The 16,142-nt window shown below is 38.3% G+C and overlaps 1 protein-coding gene across 3 annotated transcripts in view; it reads right to left on the bottom strand.

Annotated features, from left to right (window-relative positions):
- CCDC93 (coiled-coil domain containing 93) overlaps positions 1 to 16,142 on the bottom strand; it is a 118,591-nt gene that overhangs the window by 65,988 nt on the left and 36,461 nt on the right. For all 3 annotated transcript variants that reach the window (XM_069067775.1, XM_069067773.1, XM_069067774.1), the window contains 4 exons: positions 10,893 to 10,929; positions 8,287 to 8,373; positions 7,926 to 7,976; positions 5,979 to 6,065 (listed from right to left, as the gene is read on the bottom strand). In XM_069067775.1, coding sequence (XP_068923876.1) covers positions 5,979 to 6,065; positions 7,926 to 7,976; positions 8,287 to 8,373; positions 10,893 to 10,929 — 262 coding nt within the window. The remainder of the gene's footprint in view (positions 1 to 5,978; positions 6,066 to 7,925; positions 7,977 to 8,286; positions 8,374 to 10,892; positions 10,930 to 16,142) is intronic.

Below are 16,142 nucleotides of genomic sequence, written 5' to 3'. Positions count from 1 at the left end.
ACTTGCTCAAGGTTACACGGCCAGGTGTTTCTGGGTGGGTGCTAAGTCATGTGTTTTCTCTCGATAAAATGTAAGTTCCTTGTGAGGAGGGATTGTTTAAATTTTTTGCATCTGTACCTATGGGCAGCTGGGCGGCCCGTTGGATAGATAGCTGGGCCTGGAGTCAAAAAGACTCATCTTCCTGGATTCAAATTCGACCTCAGACACTTACCAGTTCCTGGGCAAGTCACTTAACCCCGTTTGCCTCAGTTTCCTAATTTGTAAAATGATCTAGAGAAGAAAACAGTATCTTAAAATGGGATCACAAAGAGTCTGACACGACTGAAAAATGACTTGAACAAAAATTTGTTTCTATATGGCCATATTGTTTATATAAACTTTGTATATTTGTCATCAGGAAACATTTGTTAAGCATCTACTATGTATGTGTCAGGCACTATGCTAAGAACACAGCACACAGTGGGATCCAATCTGCCCTGCTTTTCTTTTCATTTATTTTGCCTTTTGGAGGGCAACTGGGGGTAAGTAACTTGCCCAAGGTTACAGGGCTAGATTTTTTTGTGTGGGTGTTAAGTGTCTGAGGCCGGAACCGAACTCGGGTCCTCCTGACTCCGGGGCCGGCGCTTTACTCACTGCGCCACCTAGCCGCCTCCTGCTTTTCTTTTATTCCCAACACTTGGCTCAGTGCCTGGCACACAGAAGTTACTTCATTAATGCTTGCTGCCCGAGCATCCCTTCTTTAGAATTTGCTACAAGTAGCTCCCATAGTAGTCTGAAGATCTCAGGTGAGGTAACTAAATAACTCTCCAATCTATTCTATGTCTGAGTAGCTTCCCTACAAGCCTGAACCTGCCTCTCTCAGCTCCCACCAGTCCTCTGTTCCCTGGAAGGAAGCTAAACAATTTAATTCTTTTTTCACAGGACAACCCTTTCCCTATTCGTACACAGATTTTACTTCTCCCTATGACATCTCTTTTCAACACTAAACATCTCCAGTTCATAGAATCATAGATTTCAAACTAGAATCTCAAAGGCCATCTAGCACTCCTCATTTTACAATGGATCAGCTGAAGCATGGAGAAGTTAAGTGACTTGCTCAAAGTCACATAGGTAGCAAATGGTAGAATTAGAATTCAAATCTAACACTAATCCAACACCAAAACTAGTATCAGTTTCATTGTTATTACATTTCCTTGGTTCCTTTAGCTTAGAAGGTAAGATTTCAAAGATATCACCACCCTATTCATCCTCTTCTAGACATTTTCCATATGACCAATGTCTACAGTATGATGGATTATCACATCCCTACTTCTATACAATAATCTCTTCTTAAGGCAACCTGAGACTACATTAGCTTTTTAAGGTATTGCATCAAATTGATGAGAGGCAACATGGTGGCCTTGGAGTCAAGAAGACCTAGCTTTAACTCATGCTGACTGTGTGATTAAGTGCAAATTACTTATCAGTCTAAGTTACAGAAGAGTTGTAGATCTGCATGGGTGGCATTCATCACGTTGATGATATCTCAGGTTTGGACAAGGACAAGAGCAACACTACTTATTTACCCAGAGCCTGCAGTCTGCTAAAATCCCCAAATGTTCTTCAAATGAATTCTTATGTAACCATGCTATCTAACCCATGGTCTACTTTTTACATTGATTTTTTGACCCCCGAGTTAAAGTTTACATTTATTCCTAATTAAATCCATCTTATTAAATTTGGTTCAATATTGGCTTACTGAGACTCTTTTGGCTGTGGCCTCTGTCATTCAGTGTGTCAATTATCCCTCTCTCCTCTATATCCTCTGTAATTCTAAGAGCCATTCTATTTATGCCTACAACCCAGCTATTAATATATAACTTTTTAAAATAGCACAAGATCACTGTATTAGAGGTCTCCCTTCAGGTCAACATTAAGCCATTAATGACTACTCTTTGGGACATTTAAAGTCAGAATCCACCTAGTGATACTAAGATCTGGCTCATATCTCTTCAGCTAGTCCTCAAAAATAACTTAAAATTTTAATTAGATCAATAAAACAGGACATACAATCTGTGTTTATTGAAAGCACAAATGAATCAAGTTCAACCTTTTCAGTTTACAAATAAGGTGAGATCAAAGGAGTATAACTGATCAATCAACAAGCATTTATTGGATACCTACTATGAACAGCTGGTAAATAAACATTTAATAAGCACTTACTATGTGCCAGACTCTGTGCTTAGTAAGTGCTGAGAATACATACAAATGCTCTGCTCAGGGACATGGTAGACAAAGTCCAGTCTAGAGAAGAATGACACATGACTGGGCAACCTCCTTAAAAAGAGGTTCTGAGAACAGGGGCAGAGGGCAATTCCAATGTGTGGATTCCAGGGCTGGAATGAGGCTTTAGGATGAAGAGGTGAAACACTGTAGAGGAAATCCAAAGTGAACCAGACACTGTATAGAAGCTGAGGTTACAAAATACTCATGAGGAGCTCACTTTTTAACAGGGAGATAAGTACATATACAGGATGTACGAAAAGCCTGAGTGCCATTTTAAGCCACTAAAGCTATTTAAGCTTAAAACCACTCTAAGACTTTTGGGGCATCCTGTTTAAGTACATAAAGATTAAATATAAAAATAATAAATATAGTAGAAATTGTGTGCCCAAGGTTGTTGGTAGCAGAACTGGGCCCAGAATCCAAGTCTCCAGATTCCCAGTACAGAGTTTTTTCCAAGCTACTTCTCAGATTCTGTGATCTATATTTCCCAGATTCACTGAGAGGAATTAAGATAGTCTGTAAGTTTTTAACCTGAGAACAGTTTGATAGCTGTATTTCAATATAACTGGTTTCCTTTGTAATCCCATGTATTTTATTTTATGCATTTAGAACATTATTCTAAGTAGTCCATAGGCTTCACCAATAATCTGCCGAAGGAGTCCAGGACATGAAGATGAGTAACTCCTCCTCTAAGAGAAGGAAGAAATATGCTTTCATCTCAGAATATCAGGAGCTCAAAGACACAGTCCCATGAAAAGAAGTTAATGCCATTCCAGAAGAGATTTCTTAGGACCCAAAAAAGACTCATCAGCACTGTACTAAAATTCGAGTTGAGTGGTGTTATATTATACCATTTTCTGATCACAGAAAAGCATTCCTGAGATATCATCTCACTTCATGGATAACAAAGGCAGATCTCCTGAAATTATTACCATGGGAATTCTGTTCTCTGTTCCAGACTTCTCTCCAAACACTTCTCTTATATGATTTAAATCTGAGATCTCAGGGATCATCATATTGCAGTTATCCTGACTTTCCTATCTCAAAGGAAAGCACACGTAAAAACATCAATAGCTACAGGGGATAGGGACTGTACTACATAATTTCTAACATTCCATGGGTCCAAAGTAAAGGAGAACAGAGGTAAAATTAGGAATATGGGGTAGTGGTGGGAGTGTCTTACCTGCTGGTTGTTGTTCAGTTGGCACTGGCTCCTAACATTTTTGCTTTAATACCTACTCATTTTCAGCTTCTGTGATTTCATCATTCAGTGTGAGGGTACTCCTTAGTGTGGTAATTTCCTCTACCAATAAAGATCAGCAACTAAAGCTGCTTGAGTCCCTGAAAGTTGAATTTGCCCATGGCCACACATCTGGTAAGAATGAGATAAAGCAGGTCTTCCTGACTCCAAAGCTGACCCTCTATTTGCCATTCTAAAAATAACTTATCATTTGTAGACAAATACTTATCTGCTCTTTTCTGAACTCACCGTCCAGTTTTTCTGTATAGTTTAAAAAATAAAGTCAAATCCCAGATGAAGATTATGTAATATTTTGGTAATAGTCATACTGTACTTTGGCCAGAAAGTCTATAAAAGTAAGAGGGCAAGTTAAGGGAAACTGGGTTTATTTACCCTGGAGATGACAGCAGTAAAAAAGATAATTCTGAGAAACAAAATTCTATATGGTGCCAAAATAGTAGCACTTTTGCATTTTCGGCCTACTCAGGGACCTTCAGTACAACCAGAAAGAGTGGTCCTCCAGGACCCTAAGAAAACTCTCTTTATTGCTCTCCCTTATTTTCCTGGAGTTAATTTTACTGCAAGTTGTATGTCTGTCCTCTGTTCTTGGGTAGATGTATGTTTTCTTTTCATGAACCTTAGTCCTACTTATTTCCCTTCGGTCCGTACTATCAAAAATTGTTAATGCTAAGTATTAGCATTAACCACACAAAGTAGTTCTACCTGATTGAATGAATTCTTATCTTGATTATGAATAATGATTTGCATACTTGTCTCTAAAACAGTATTTGCCCAGTATGACTAATACACATTTAAATTTTAGTATGCTTAATGAATTTATACTCCTGTTTTCAAAGAAAGATTTGTGAAAATGTGAATTACTGGGCACAATCTGTCAGGAGAGACTATAGCCAAAGGGTCAGATTAAATACTTGTGAAGTGCTTAGTATGGTCCCTTGCACATAGCATATAGTAGGGCTTATTCTCTTCCATTAAGCTAAAAGATCACAGTTCATAAGACCTACAGAATTTATGTAAAAGAAGTTTATGTCCCTGAGATGAATCTTGCTAACACAATGCACACACTTATTAATTAAATCACTCCTTTAACTGTCTCCACATCATCTATCATTTTTTGTGTTATGTTTCATGATCAACAGATTTTTAAGTATGATCCAAATTCATTTTCCTTGTCAAATATCAGATGACACAAGGCCCCAAACAATTCTGTCCATGTAGCCATTCTGGATAAAACTCTTACTTTTGCACACAACAGACTGTAAAATGTGTCCTAGCTTAGCTTTGGAGAGGATGCCAAAGAAGATGGTGGGGACAAACCAAAACACAACCTACCACCTGCTGAAGAAAGAAAAGCTCCTAACAATTTTTTCAGCCATCACCTTCAGAAAAGGCCACACGATGGTAAAGTGGGGAGATAGCTACCTGCTGTCTGAAGGGCAGATTATACCTCCATGAATGAGTGGGCGCTCACTCTCTGCACACACCAGTTGGTTTAATCACATCAGAAGAGTATTACACATGAGCCAAGGAGCACTATTCTTTTATTCTAACACCTTCTGGAAAAGGGAGGGAAAGTTAAATGATATGATATGATATGATATGATATGATATGATATGATATGATATGATATGACAGAGAGGCAGAGACAGAGAGACATTCAGATACTGTGGTCTTCTCCTTTAGAATGCAAGGTCCCTGAGGATAGGGGCTATTTCCCTTTTGCCTTTATATGCCTAAGACATAGAACAGTTACTGAGATATAGTAAGAGCTTAATAAATACTTGTTGACTGAGTGTGTGTTTGGGGGTCAGAGAGGACAAACTGCCTGTGCAAGGAAGAATGCAGTGCATTATCCTGTATATCTGATTTTAGACATGCCATAATCTCAGCCTTACTTGAATCAGTTGTTTGCAAGGTGATTAATCATTGTCTCCCCCTGAGACATTCAAGGTCCTGTTGCCTATTCTTAGAACATAAGAAATCTAACACTGAAATATGACTCTTGGGTTTTTGTTCTTTCCATGCCTTTTTAATAAAGCAGCAGAAGAAATCTTGCCATGGGCTTTAGCTGAGTTATGGAGTTTATCTCCTTAGTGGCAAGGCTCCATTCCTCACCACTGTCACCAAACCAAGACCAAACACATCTACAAGGAGCCTGGTGGAGGAGGACAAGTGCTCAGAACTCGCAGCAGGCAGTGATTTATCATATGGATTAATTGCTCAGACAGACAGGTTCTCTTTTTGTATTTCTATAAACACAGCCGCTAAAGAACAAAATTAATTTAGCTAATCAGCAAAACCTCATTGCTCTACATGGCAAGACATGGTTTACTTGTTTTTGACAACAGAGGTTAATGAATCACAGCTCATCCCCAATCACAGCTGGTGAGATAAACAACACCTCTGGGTGTTACCTGAGGAAAAGGTCTCCACTTGGCTCCCCCCACGTACCTTCTCAGCATATTCTGAGACAATCTGCTTGATCTCCTCAGAGCGGAGCCCCACAATCTGGCCTACTGCACTTGCAGTCAGTCGGCTCTGGAAACACAGCAAGGAGCATTATTTTAGAAGCAACTTTCACATTATCACAATGACTCAGTTCTCTGAATTTTCCTTGCAAAAAGTCAAGATCTTTTTGTCTAACACAGGAAATAATTCCATCAATGCTCTTATTTATCACCTAATTTAATGACAGGAACAGAGTAAATTAGTATCCAAATAGGCATCCAAATGAACAACTTAATCACCTCCCTCTGCTTCCTGTATTTCAAGTTGCTCATCACCATTATCATCATTATGCATTTATAGAGCACTTTGAGGACCCTACATTAGGCCCTTGGAATACAGAATAAGAATTATATATAGCGCCTACTCTGAGGGACTCAATTTCAAAGTGCTCTATAAATGTAAACTTGTTGCTTTATTTGAGTCTCACAACAACCCCAGGAAGTAGGTTCTTAGCTCTATTTTGTAGGTGAGGAAACTGAGGCTCATTAGAATTCACTGACTTGCCCAAGGTTATATAGTTAGTAAGAGTCATATTCGGGGTCTGAACCCAGGTCCCCCTAAGTTCGAGACTGGAACTCTTAATGAGCCAGACTTGTCCCTCCCTGGAAAGAAAAGATCCAGTCTAGGTAACCTCTCACCTTAAGGGCCACCTGTGAAGCTAATAAGAAAGCTTTTATAGCGGAAAGTGACCTTAGAGATCACTTTGTCCAACCCTGAGAGGTTCAAGGTTACACTGGTGATAAGTGACAGGTCCTCTAACTCCAAATTCAGTGCTCTATGTGCTACCTTGCCAGTCCTTAGAGGGGCAGCTGGGAGACTTATGATATATTTTGAGAGAAACAACAAAGAGAATGGAAGAGAGAAGGCAGGGTGATGAGAGGGAAAAATAGAAGAGAAAATAGAGATGTTTGCATGAGCAAAGGTCACTAACAATGGCCTCAGAGCCTCTGAGTGACACAGACACCATCAATTACTTAGCTTCTACATTTGGGCCAAGCTCTGCTTCTTACTGGCTGAGTGACTTTAATCAAGCTATTTCTCATCCCTGGGCCTCAATTTCCACATCTGTAAAATGCCTACAAATGAGATCCCACTTAGGCACAAGTAGGAAAGGAATTTGGGTTTTGGGAAGAATAAAAAGCAGTAAAACAAGTACTTTGCTTTCAATTAAAGAGGAAGTTTGGGGGGCATAGTGAATAGAGCTTTCAACTTGGGAGCCAGGAAGACCTGAGTTCAAATCCTGTTTCAGGTACTTAATAGCTATGGGATCCTGGGCAAGTCACAATCTCAGAGCCTCAGTTTTCTCATCTGTAAATAGGGGTAATAAAAGAACCTCCCTCACAGGGCTGTTGCCAGGACCAAATTAGAAAACATAAAGATTTTGCAAAGCTTAAAGCACTATATTAAAAGTTTCCATAAAAGCTAGCACTTTATAACAAGATGAAAGGGTAAAAAACTTAATCTACTGACGTAGATTGTCACAGGTGGGCCTCCCAGTCTAAATTATTATTATATATATATAATATATATTATTATTATTATAATACATATATATATAGAATATATATTATTATATATAATACATATATATAATATATATATTATTATATATATAATACACCATTATTTCAGATGGAAACCAACATTAGAAATGACACCAAAAACTATTTTTTTCAAGTGTTGCATTACACCTTTTGCAATAGGGACTGCTACTGAATGGAAATATAAATTCATAAGGCCTCTTCAATATAGAAGGCCACTAGGAAGATATGAGGAACAAGGTGCTGGGTGATATAAAAGCTATTTCTACAAGAAAAAGTCCATGAAGAGATAGAGATACTTTTTCCCAAGAACCACAGGAAATATCAAAACATTCCCATTTACACTTACCTCTTCTGTTGCCATAGCAGCCATTTTAGTCATAAGGGTTTCAATATGGCGCTGATGAAAGAAAAATGACAGAAAAAGTGAGCAGCCCATAAATTTTTAAAACTATAAACTATTACACTTGAAGAATGCAGAGTGAATCTTTATGATGAAATTTGGGAACTTTCTTTCCCTTTGGTCAATTCAATTTTTTAATGATGTAAAATGAGCTAAGTTGGAAATATGAATACAATGAAATGACCACCTTGCACCTTCTGGCTACAGGAAGGGACTAACCATTTTAGAAAGCTAGAGATGAAAGTAAAATTTCTTCCACGCTGGGTCAAATTCAACCCTAAGCTTTCTTTCTACATGGGCCACACACCTCTTCAGCAGCTTGGAGCTCATCTTCATCAAGGGATTTTCCTGACCCTGAGAACCCTGAAGGCAACACCATTTTCTTGTCCTCAGTCTGTGAAAATCATAAGTAAGATCTGTTAGTGCCAAAGTACTGATTGCGTTTAAAAAAAAATGTCATAATTCAAGTGGAAACAAATATTGCTCTGTATTGCTATTTCTCTACTCCATATGTCTCCCCAAATCCATTATAAGCTACTTAAAGTGCCTCTATTTCTGAACATCTTGCTACAGTGCCTACTACAACATCTCAAATGCAGCAAGAACTCAATAAAGACTTGCTGACTGATCAGGATATGATGCTAAGAGGCAAAGGCACAAATGACATTACATACAACAAAATATAAGTTCCTTGAGTACAGGGATTGTCAAAATAGTACCTGATTAAGTGTCAAAGGGACATTATAGAAAATCACCACCATAGGAACTCAGAAGAGTGAGAAATCACTTTTGGGCCAATAAGTCTTGAAGGATAGAGAGATTATGAAGTGATGAAGGAGAGGGGGAAGTGATGTTTGATACCTGCCAAAAAGGTAAAAGAAAAATTCACGAGCAGGAAAGGGCAAGCAGCATTGGGATAGTGACCAAAGGGATTGATCCCTTTATCCCCTCAATACTAGGACACACCCTGGAGCAGTAGTTCTCAAGCTTTTTAAGAATCACTGACCAACTTTGCTAATATTTTAGTTTTAATTTCTCTTGTTTTGTCTAGTTAGGGTGACCAAAATAAATTCTTTTTTAAAATTAAAGCCCTACCACATCTCTAAGAAGGGGGAGTTTCTGTAATACAATACACACCAATCTATTTAAATACCAACTGGCTGGCAACCTTCTTCCTGGCTGAGTTAATGGTTTGGGTTTTTTCTGGTGGGAGCTGGGGGAGTGGGTAGTTTTGGTTTTTTCACTAGACCAGTGATTTGATTGGTATAGGACTCTCATTGAAGAAATTCCTTTTACCAATGCAGTTCAACAAATGAACTGCAATTTGTAGTGTTAAGAGAATTGCCTGAAACAATTGCTTGGGGTCCACACAGCCAATGTATCAGAAGAAAAGACTTGAACCCAGGTCTCCAGACTTGGAGGTCAGCTCTCTATCCATTATACAACATTGCCATGCACAGATTATGATCTGTAACCAGATACATCAATGAGCTACAGAAGTTCCTGACTTGAAGATAATATTTTTTTATTTTTCTTAGAAAAGTACAAACCACCTCCTATTCCACTCCATTTTATAAAATAACTATTCTAGATCATTATTTTATTTAATCTCTCTCATTATTTTTACTTGCATCTCTATCTTGGGTACATCAGACTGAGATTACAGAGTCCCTCAGAGTAGGCGCTATATATAATTCTTATTCTGTACTCCAAGGGCCTAATGTAGGGTCCTCAAAAGAAAGATAGCTGAAGCCTCTGGTCAATGTGGGTCTGATATGCCTGTGGGTAGGGAGGACAGCAGAGGTAAAGGCTGTTGGTATGTCTCTTTCCCTTAATTTTTATGGCAAGATTGACTTCCCTGCCAGCAGTCAATGATCTTGCCTGTCAATACTATCACCCAACTCTAACTGATGTGAAGACTTGAGAGGCAGCCTGCTCTTGGGGAGGGAACACTGAACATAAAGCTGGAAGACTTCATTTCCAAGCACAGATCCTGCCCTGACTAGCTATGAGATAGCCACGCAAGTCCCTGAGCCCTTCAGGCCGCATTTTCCTCATGGATAAGATCAGGATAGTGTAGCCTGTATTATTTCCCCTTAAAGTTGTGGCAAGGAAAGTTTCTTTTTTTAATAAACTAATAGTAAAATACTACATAAATGTCAGCTACTATTACATGGGCACCAAAGTAGTTGCTCATTCCGAAAAGTAAGTAATCCCTGGCCAATTCCCCTGCGGTGGATGCTAATCAAGTAAATGATGATCAAAAATTCTGTTTTTGAGAAGATTAAAAATTCTCTTCTTTTTTCATCTCGTTAGAGTAAAGAGGGACTAGATGAGCAGACCATTAAATACTTTTGCAGACTTGGTCTTGTTGTTGGTCAATTTTGTTAAACAGTTTTGCTTCTGTTACATGGAAGGGTTTGATGGAGGGTGGGTATACTGGGAAGTAATTGTGGCATAAAAATAGTACCAATTAAACTTTGAGAGGAAGTTGTATTCTTTTCTTCTCTCTTTAAAAAAGGAGAAGAAAAAAATAGGAATGGAAAGAATAGATCCAAAGATTATAAGATTAAGAATCAGAAGGGACTTGAAAGGCTATTTAATTAATTAATTAATTTAATTAATCAATTAATTAATTAAGCCCCTTCATTTTACAAATGAGGAAAATGAGACAGAGAAGTTAAGTGAAGTTAAGTTAATGTCTATATAGGTAGTAAGTGGCAATGCTGGAATTTGAATGCAAGTCCTCTGACTCTAAAACCAACCATCGAATGTCTGCTATGGCACAAGCAGCTTCTACAATCACTGTTAAAGAAATGAATCTATGAATTATTTAAAATTGCCTTACCTTCTCTTCAGTTTCATTTAATATAGAATATTTTGTTTTTAATTAGTAGCTATTTCATTTCTTACCTTCTCTGTTTTGCTCTGTCTACTTAATCCATATCGCCTACATGAAAAAAAGGGGGGAGGCATGAGTTAAATAATTATTTTAAAATTCATGTTTGACTCTAGATTTCACCTATGAAAAGCTCATTTTGGACAGATTTTCTAAGAAAGCTGATACATAAAAACAACACAAACATCTTTGCTCCTGAAAGTCAATAGATGAAATACCTCAGCCTTCCTAACATCCTGGTGAAAGGACTTTGTCTGCTAGCAAAAGTAATTTTAATTTCTAATTCTGGTAAAAAAAAAAAAGACCCAATTCTTTCTTAAAATGTGATCACCACCAAAAAAAAAAAATCCAAACAAACCAAAAAACAATGAATACACAGAATGAGGATTTAAATGGCTTTTAGGCTAAATATGCTTTACCTACAAACCAGCAAACAGGAGTTGTCATTATGCCACATGCTTATTGCTTCTGCTGTTTTAACATGGCTAGCCCACAGCTTCAGTCACTGGAGGCATAGGATCATACAGTTAAAGGTCACTGCCTGCAGGGAAGGGGTTAGGTTAGATTAATGAAAAAATAAAAGTGGGTGTGTGTGGGAGATTGCCCTATTTAAATAATTCTCTGTGTTTGTTCAAACAAGATGGGTAACTTACTAATTCTATACTCTACTCAATTTCCAGTTCAGTGTTTATACTCAATCTGTCATGCCAGTGATTTAGTTTTATTTTAGGAAAGCCCAGGTTAAGGAAAATGCACAAGTACACTTTAATTTCTATACTGGCACTTAAAAAAAATCCATGCTAGGCAAAAGTTAGAAAAAAGAACAACAACAAAAAAAACTAACCTTACCTTTTAAGAGTTTAGGTGGAAATATATAACTAAAAAAATAAATTTTCCTTAAAGCCAACCTTGCTGTTCTAAATAATGAAAGTTATTCATGATCTCCAAGAATTTGTTCCTAAACATAAGTAATAATGCAGATCAAAAAAAGTAAGATGATGCCTAGGTCCAAGACAAATTCAGATATATATATAAGCAAATTATGGAAGGAGCATGAAAGAAATTACCTGCCAGATTTTTGAATAGGGGTAGAGTTCATAAGCAAACAAGAGACAGAAGTTTACATGAGATAAAGTGAGAAATTCTGATTACATTAAGTTAAAAAGTTTTTGCACAAACAAAACCAATGCAGCCAAAATTAGAAGAAAAGCAGAAAACTGGGGGAATTTTTTTTTATATCATTTCTCTGATAAAGGTCTCATTTCTCAAATATATGGAGAACTGAGCCAAATTTATGAAAAAGGAGCCATTCCCCAATTGATAAATGGTCAAAAGATATGAACAAGTAGTTTTCAGAGGAAGAAATAAATGCTAACAATAGTCATATGAAAAAATGCCCTAGTCACAAATAATTAGAGAAATGCAAATTAAAAACAACATACTCACATCCATGAGATTGGCTAACATGGAAGAAAAGGAAAATAATAGGTGCTGGAGGGGATATGGGAAAACTGGTATACTAATGCACTGTTGGAGTTTTGGACTGATCTTACCATTTTGGAGAACAATTTGGAACTATGCCCAAAGAACTAAAAAAACTGTGCATATCCTTTGACCCAGTAATACTACTACTAGGTCTATACTCCAAGGAGATCAAAGGAAAAGGAAAAGGACCTATGTGTACAAAAAAGATTTATAGCAGCTCTTTTAGTGGTGGTAAAGAAATGGAAACTGAAGGGATGCCCATGATTTGGGAAATGGCTAAACAAGTTATGTTTTATGAGTGTAATGGAATACTATCATGCTAAATAAATGATGATGGGGAAGGTTTCAGAAAAACCTGGGAAGCCTTCTATGAACTGGTGCAAAATAAAGTGAGCAAAACCAGGAAGACATTCTACATACTAACAGCAACATTGTAAAGACAGTCAGCTGTAAAAGACTTAGCAATTCTGATCAATATAGACCCACCACAACTCCAAAGGGCGCATGATGTAAAAAGCTATTCACCATGAGACACTGATGGACTCAAAGTACAAACTGAGGAATATTTTTTTCCCCTCTTTAATTTTTGTTTTTGCTATTTTTTAAGAATATGGGCAATAGGCTCTACATGTTGCAGTATTTAAAGTCGGGAGTGGAGGGAGACAACACAGGTCCAACGTGTCCAGCGCAGAGCCCCCAGGAGTGAGACAAGATGCTCTCAGAGACCCTGGGGCATGTAAAGGGGATCCCGGAGCCCTCAGGTAATGCAGCTAAGAAGGCCATGGTTGCTTATCTGGAAGGCATCCTAACCATGTACGCCAGCGCAGCTGAGCCACGTGTCTCTTTGCTGTAATGCAGAGCAAATGCGGAGACCAGGGAAGACATGGGAAGTGTGCCAAGAGGGTAACTTTAGAAGCGAGAAAGGGGCCTTCTCTGTCAGTCAGTGTGCTCAATGGCATCTTGGGAGCAGAAGCAGAAAGAACTTAAAACTCATGCCTCCTTGGGGAATGTGGGAGTGATTTTTCATCATCCTCCTCCTGCAGAGTGCTCCGGCTGTCGACGTACACCTGACCTGCCATCCTTTGAGATGTGCGTCTGCTGGCCAGCCCAGCCCCCTCTAATCAGGGGCTTGTGGAAGGAAAGGGACAAAAGGTAGAAAGTGTGTCCAGGGTAGGGCCAGGGCCTGGGCAGGAAGAGCCACCAAGGGACCTGTAGGGCAGTGCCCCGCCTCTCTGGCCCAATGTGGTTTTTACTTTGCCAGGGCCTTTGAAGTCTGTTGCTACAACTCCTGGTTAAGCTAATCAGTTACTTTATGACTGTTTTAAAGTGAGGCTCCTTTTACAAAAAGCCCACTGCCCCCTCCACCCTCTTTTAATTAGCTCCTATTCAAACCAAAAATTTCACAAGACAGTTTTTTCTTGATAGCCATTAAACATATGTAAACTACTTTATCTGCCAGCAGCACTGTGCCTACTGATGTTTTTCCTAGAGTTCAATTATATATCTTTGCTTTACTAGTACTTTGCACTTTTGAAAGAAATGCAAACAGAAAGCTAAATAAACATATTCTTCTAAAAAAAAAGAATATGGGCAATATAGAAATATATTTTACATGACTTCATATGTATAATGGGTATCCTATTTCTTGCATTATTAATGAGTAGGGGAGTGAATGGAGGGAGGCAAAGAATTTGGAACTGAAAATAAAAATAAAGTTTAAAAAAAGTATGCGAAGCACTAAGGGAAGTACTAGTGATAAAAACATAAGGAAGCAAGACAATCTCTGCCTTCCAAGGATTTCCCACTTTCTAAGGGGAGAGACAACATATAAAGGGGAGCTGAAAAGATCAAAGCTGGCATTTCATGGGCACAATCCATGGTTCTGATGTTCTGGCAATATGGTGTGAAGACGGCTAGGGAATCACTGTAAAAGCAAGAATTCAAACTCTAGGTCTCCAAGCCAAATATGATAAAAGGTCTCCCCATAAGCTTTGTGTCTCCAGAAATGCCCCTTCCTAGGCCTGGGTGGGGGACACACACACCTATAAACAATAGTAAGTTTATAGCAGACACATAAATAGCCCTTGCAAAGCACTTTCTTTACAATCACAAACACAGTTTAGGTAATACAAATAGCAATATTTGCCAACTTACAGATGAGGAAACAGGTTCAGAGAGCCTGAGAGCCCAAGCTCAACAAGGCTAGTAAGTATCTGAGCCAGGACCTGAACGCAATTCTACTGACTCTTAAGAGCAGTGCTCTGTCCACACCAGGTTACCTTTCTATTTCCTTCCTCAAAGCCCCTGATGATTTTTCTAAAAAAAACAAAACAAAAAAAATGAACAAGCCAAACCAAGCCAATAAACCCACAGTCTGCATGTCAAAAAGCAAATCTCCCAGCAATGCTCTGGTTGTCTGCTCTGGAGCTCAGAGCCTTTACTCTTTTCACAAACCAAGGTAAGTCTGATGAAGCATCTAACTAGTCTAACCAAACCCTTCCCTGTGCAATCTGCAGTATTAGTATTGTGGTAGTAAAGAAAGTGCTAGACCTGACTCAACTCACCAACTTCTCAATTTTCAACAAAATAATGTTGAAATTTCTACCATGTCCTACCATGAGTCTGTCTAACATAAAGGAAAGCCAAGTTAATTTCAAATTTATTTCCACTACACTATTATTTTGATTTCATCCTTCAGTTATCCCCTTCTCCACTGCCCACTGACCATTCAGTCTCCCCTAGTGTCTCTCTGAAGTACCAATTTCAATACTGTCTGATGCTAACGGCTTGCTCTCAATTTTCTACCAAGGTGCCAGCTTCTCTCTCTGCAGTCCTTATGAATCATGTCTATAAACTCTGTGACATCATTGCTACCTTTTCCTTATCAGAAAAAACCAGGACCTCTGGTGGGATATAGGGAACATCTAGCTTTGAGGCAACAAAACTGTGCCTTAGTGGGGGAAAAACTGAAATGTAAATAGCATACTCTAAGCTCCATGAGAGCAGAGATTATTTTCCATTTTGTCTTATGGCCTTAGTTTCTAAAACAGCACCTTGAAAATACTAGGCACTGAACTTTAAGTTAAAAGATTTGGGCTTGAACATTAGCTCTGTCACACTTCTGTGACTTTGGGCAAGGATTCAGCTTCTGTGAACCTCAACTTGTCTTTAAAAGGAAGAGTTTGAATTCCATCATCTTTAAGGTTTATTCTCAGTACAAAAATTCCATTGTTCTATGAATCTCTGCTTGAGGCTAGGATATGTATAGTTAAATCAGGGAAAAAATTAAGTGACACACTATTTAATAAAATATGTAGATTTAATTAATTCACCAAGCATTTACTGAAGATCCAGCATGTGCAATTTCATTGCCAGGTACTATGACAATCACAAAAGAAACAGAAGAAATTCAATTCAACAAATCTAGTAGTATATGCTAGAATTTAAAGGCATATGAAAGGTAATACACATTACATTAGAGAAGGCCTTTAGAAGTAATATTTAATCAAGAATTTGACCATGTGGGTCAAAGAGCTGTGTGGTAGAGTGGAAATGATTTGCAGTCTGTGGGCATGGTTCAAACACCAACTCTAACATATACTAACTATGTGACCTCAAGCAAATCACTTAACCACTCAAGGCGGGCCTCTGTATGTGACCCCAAGCAAATCACTTAACCACTCAAGGTGGGCCTCTGTTTTTTCACCTGCAAAATGAGGGAGTTTGATGGCTTCTGAGATGCCTTTTAGTTCTAAATCTATGATCAGTCCTATGAAGGT

This window comes from Petaurus breviceps, unplaced genomic scaffold (assembly GCF_028583685.1).
Source record: "Petaurus breviceps papuanus isolate PSGF00001 unplaced genomic scaffold, PetGlider_PUasm1.0 90752, whole genome shotgun sequence".
NCBI classification, from domain to species: domain Eukaryota; kingdom Metazoa; phylum Chordata; class Mammalia; order Diprotodontia; family Petauridae; genus Petaurus; species Petaurus breviceps.
Note: the sequence above shows the minus strand (reverse complement) of the source record. Positions and strands in the feature narration are given on the sequence as shown.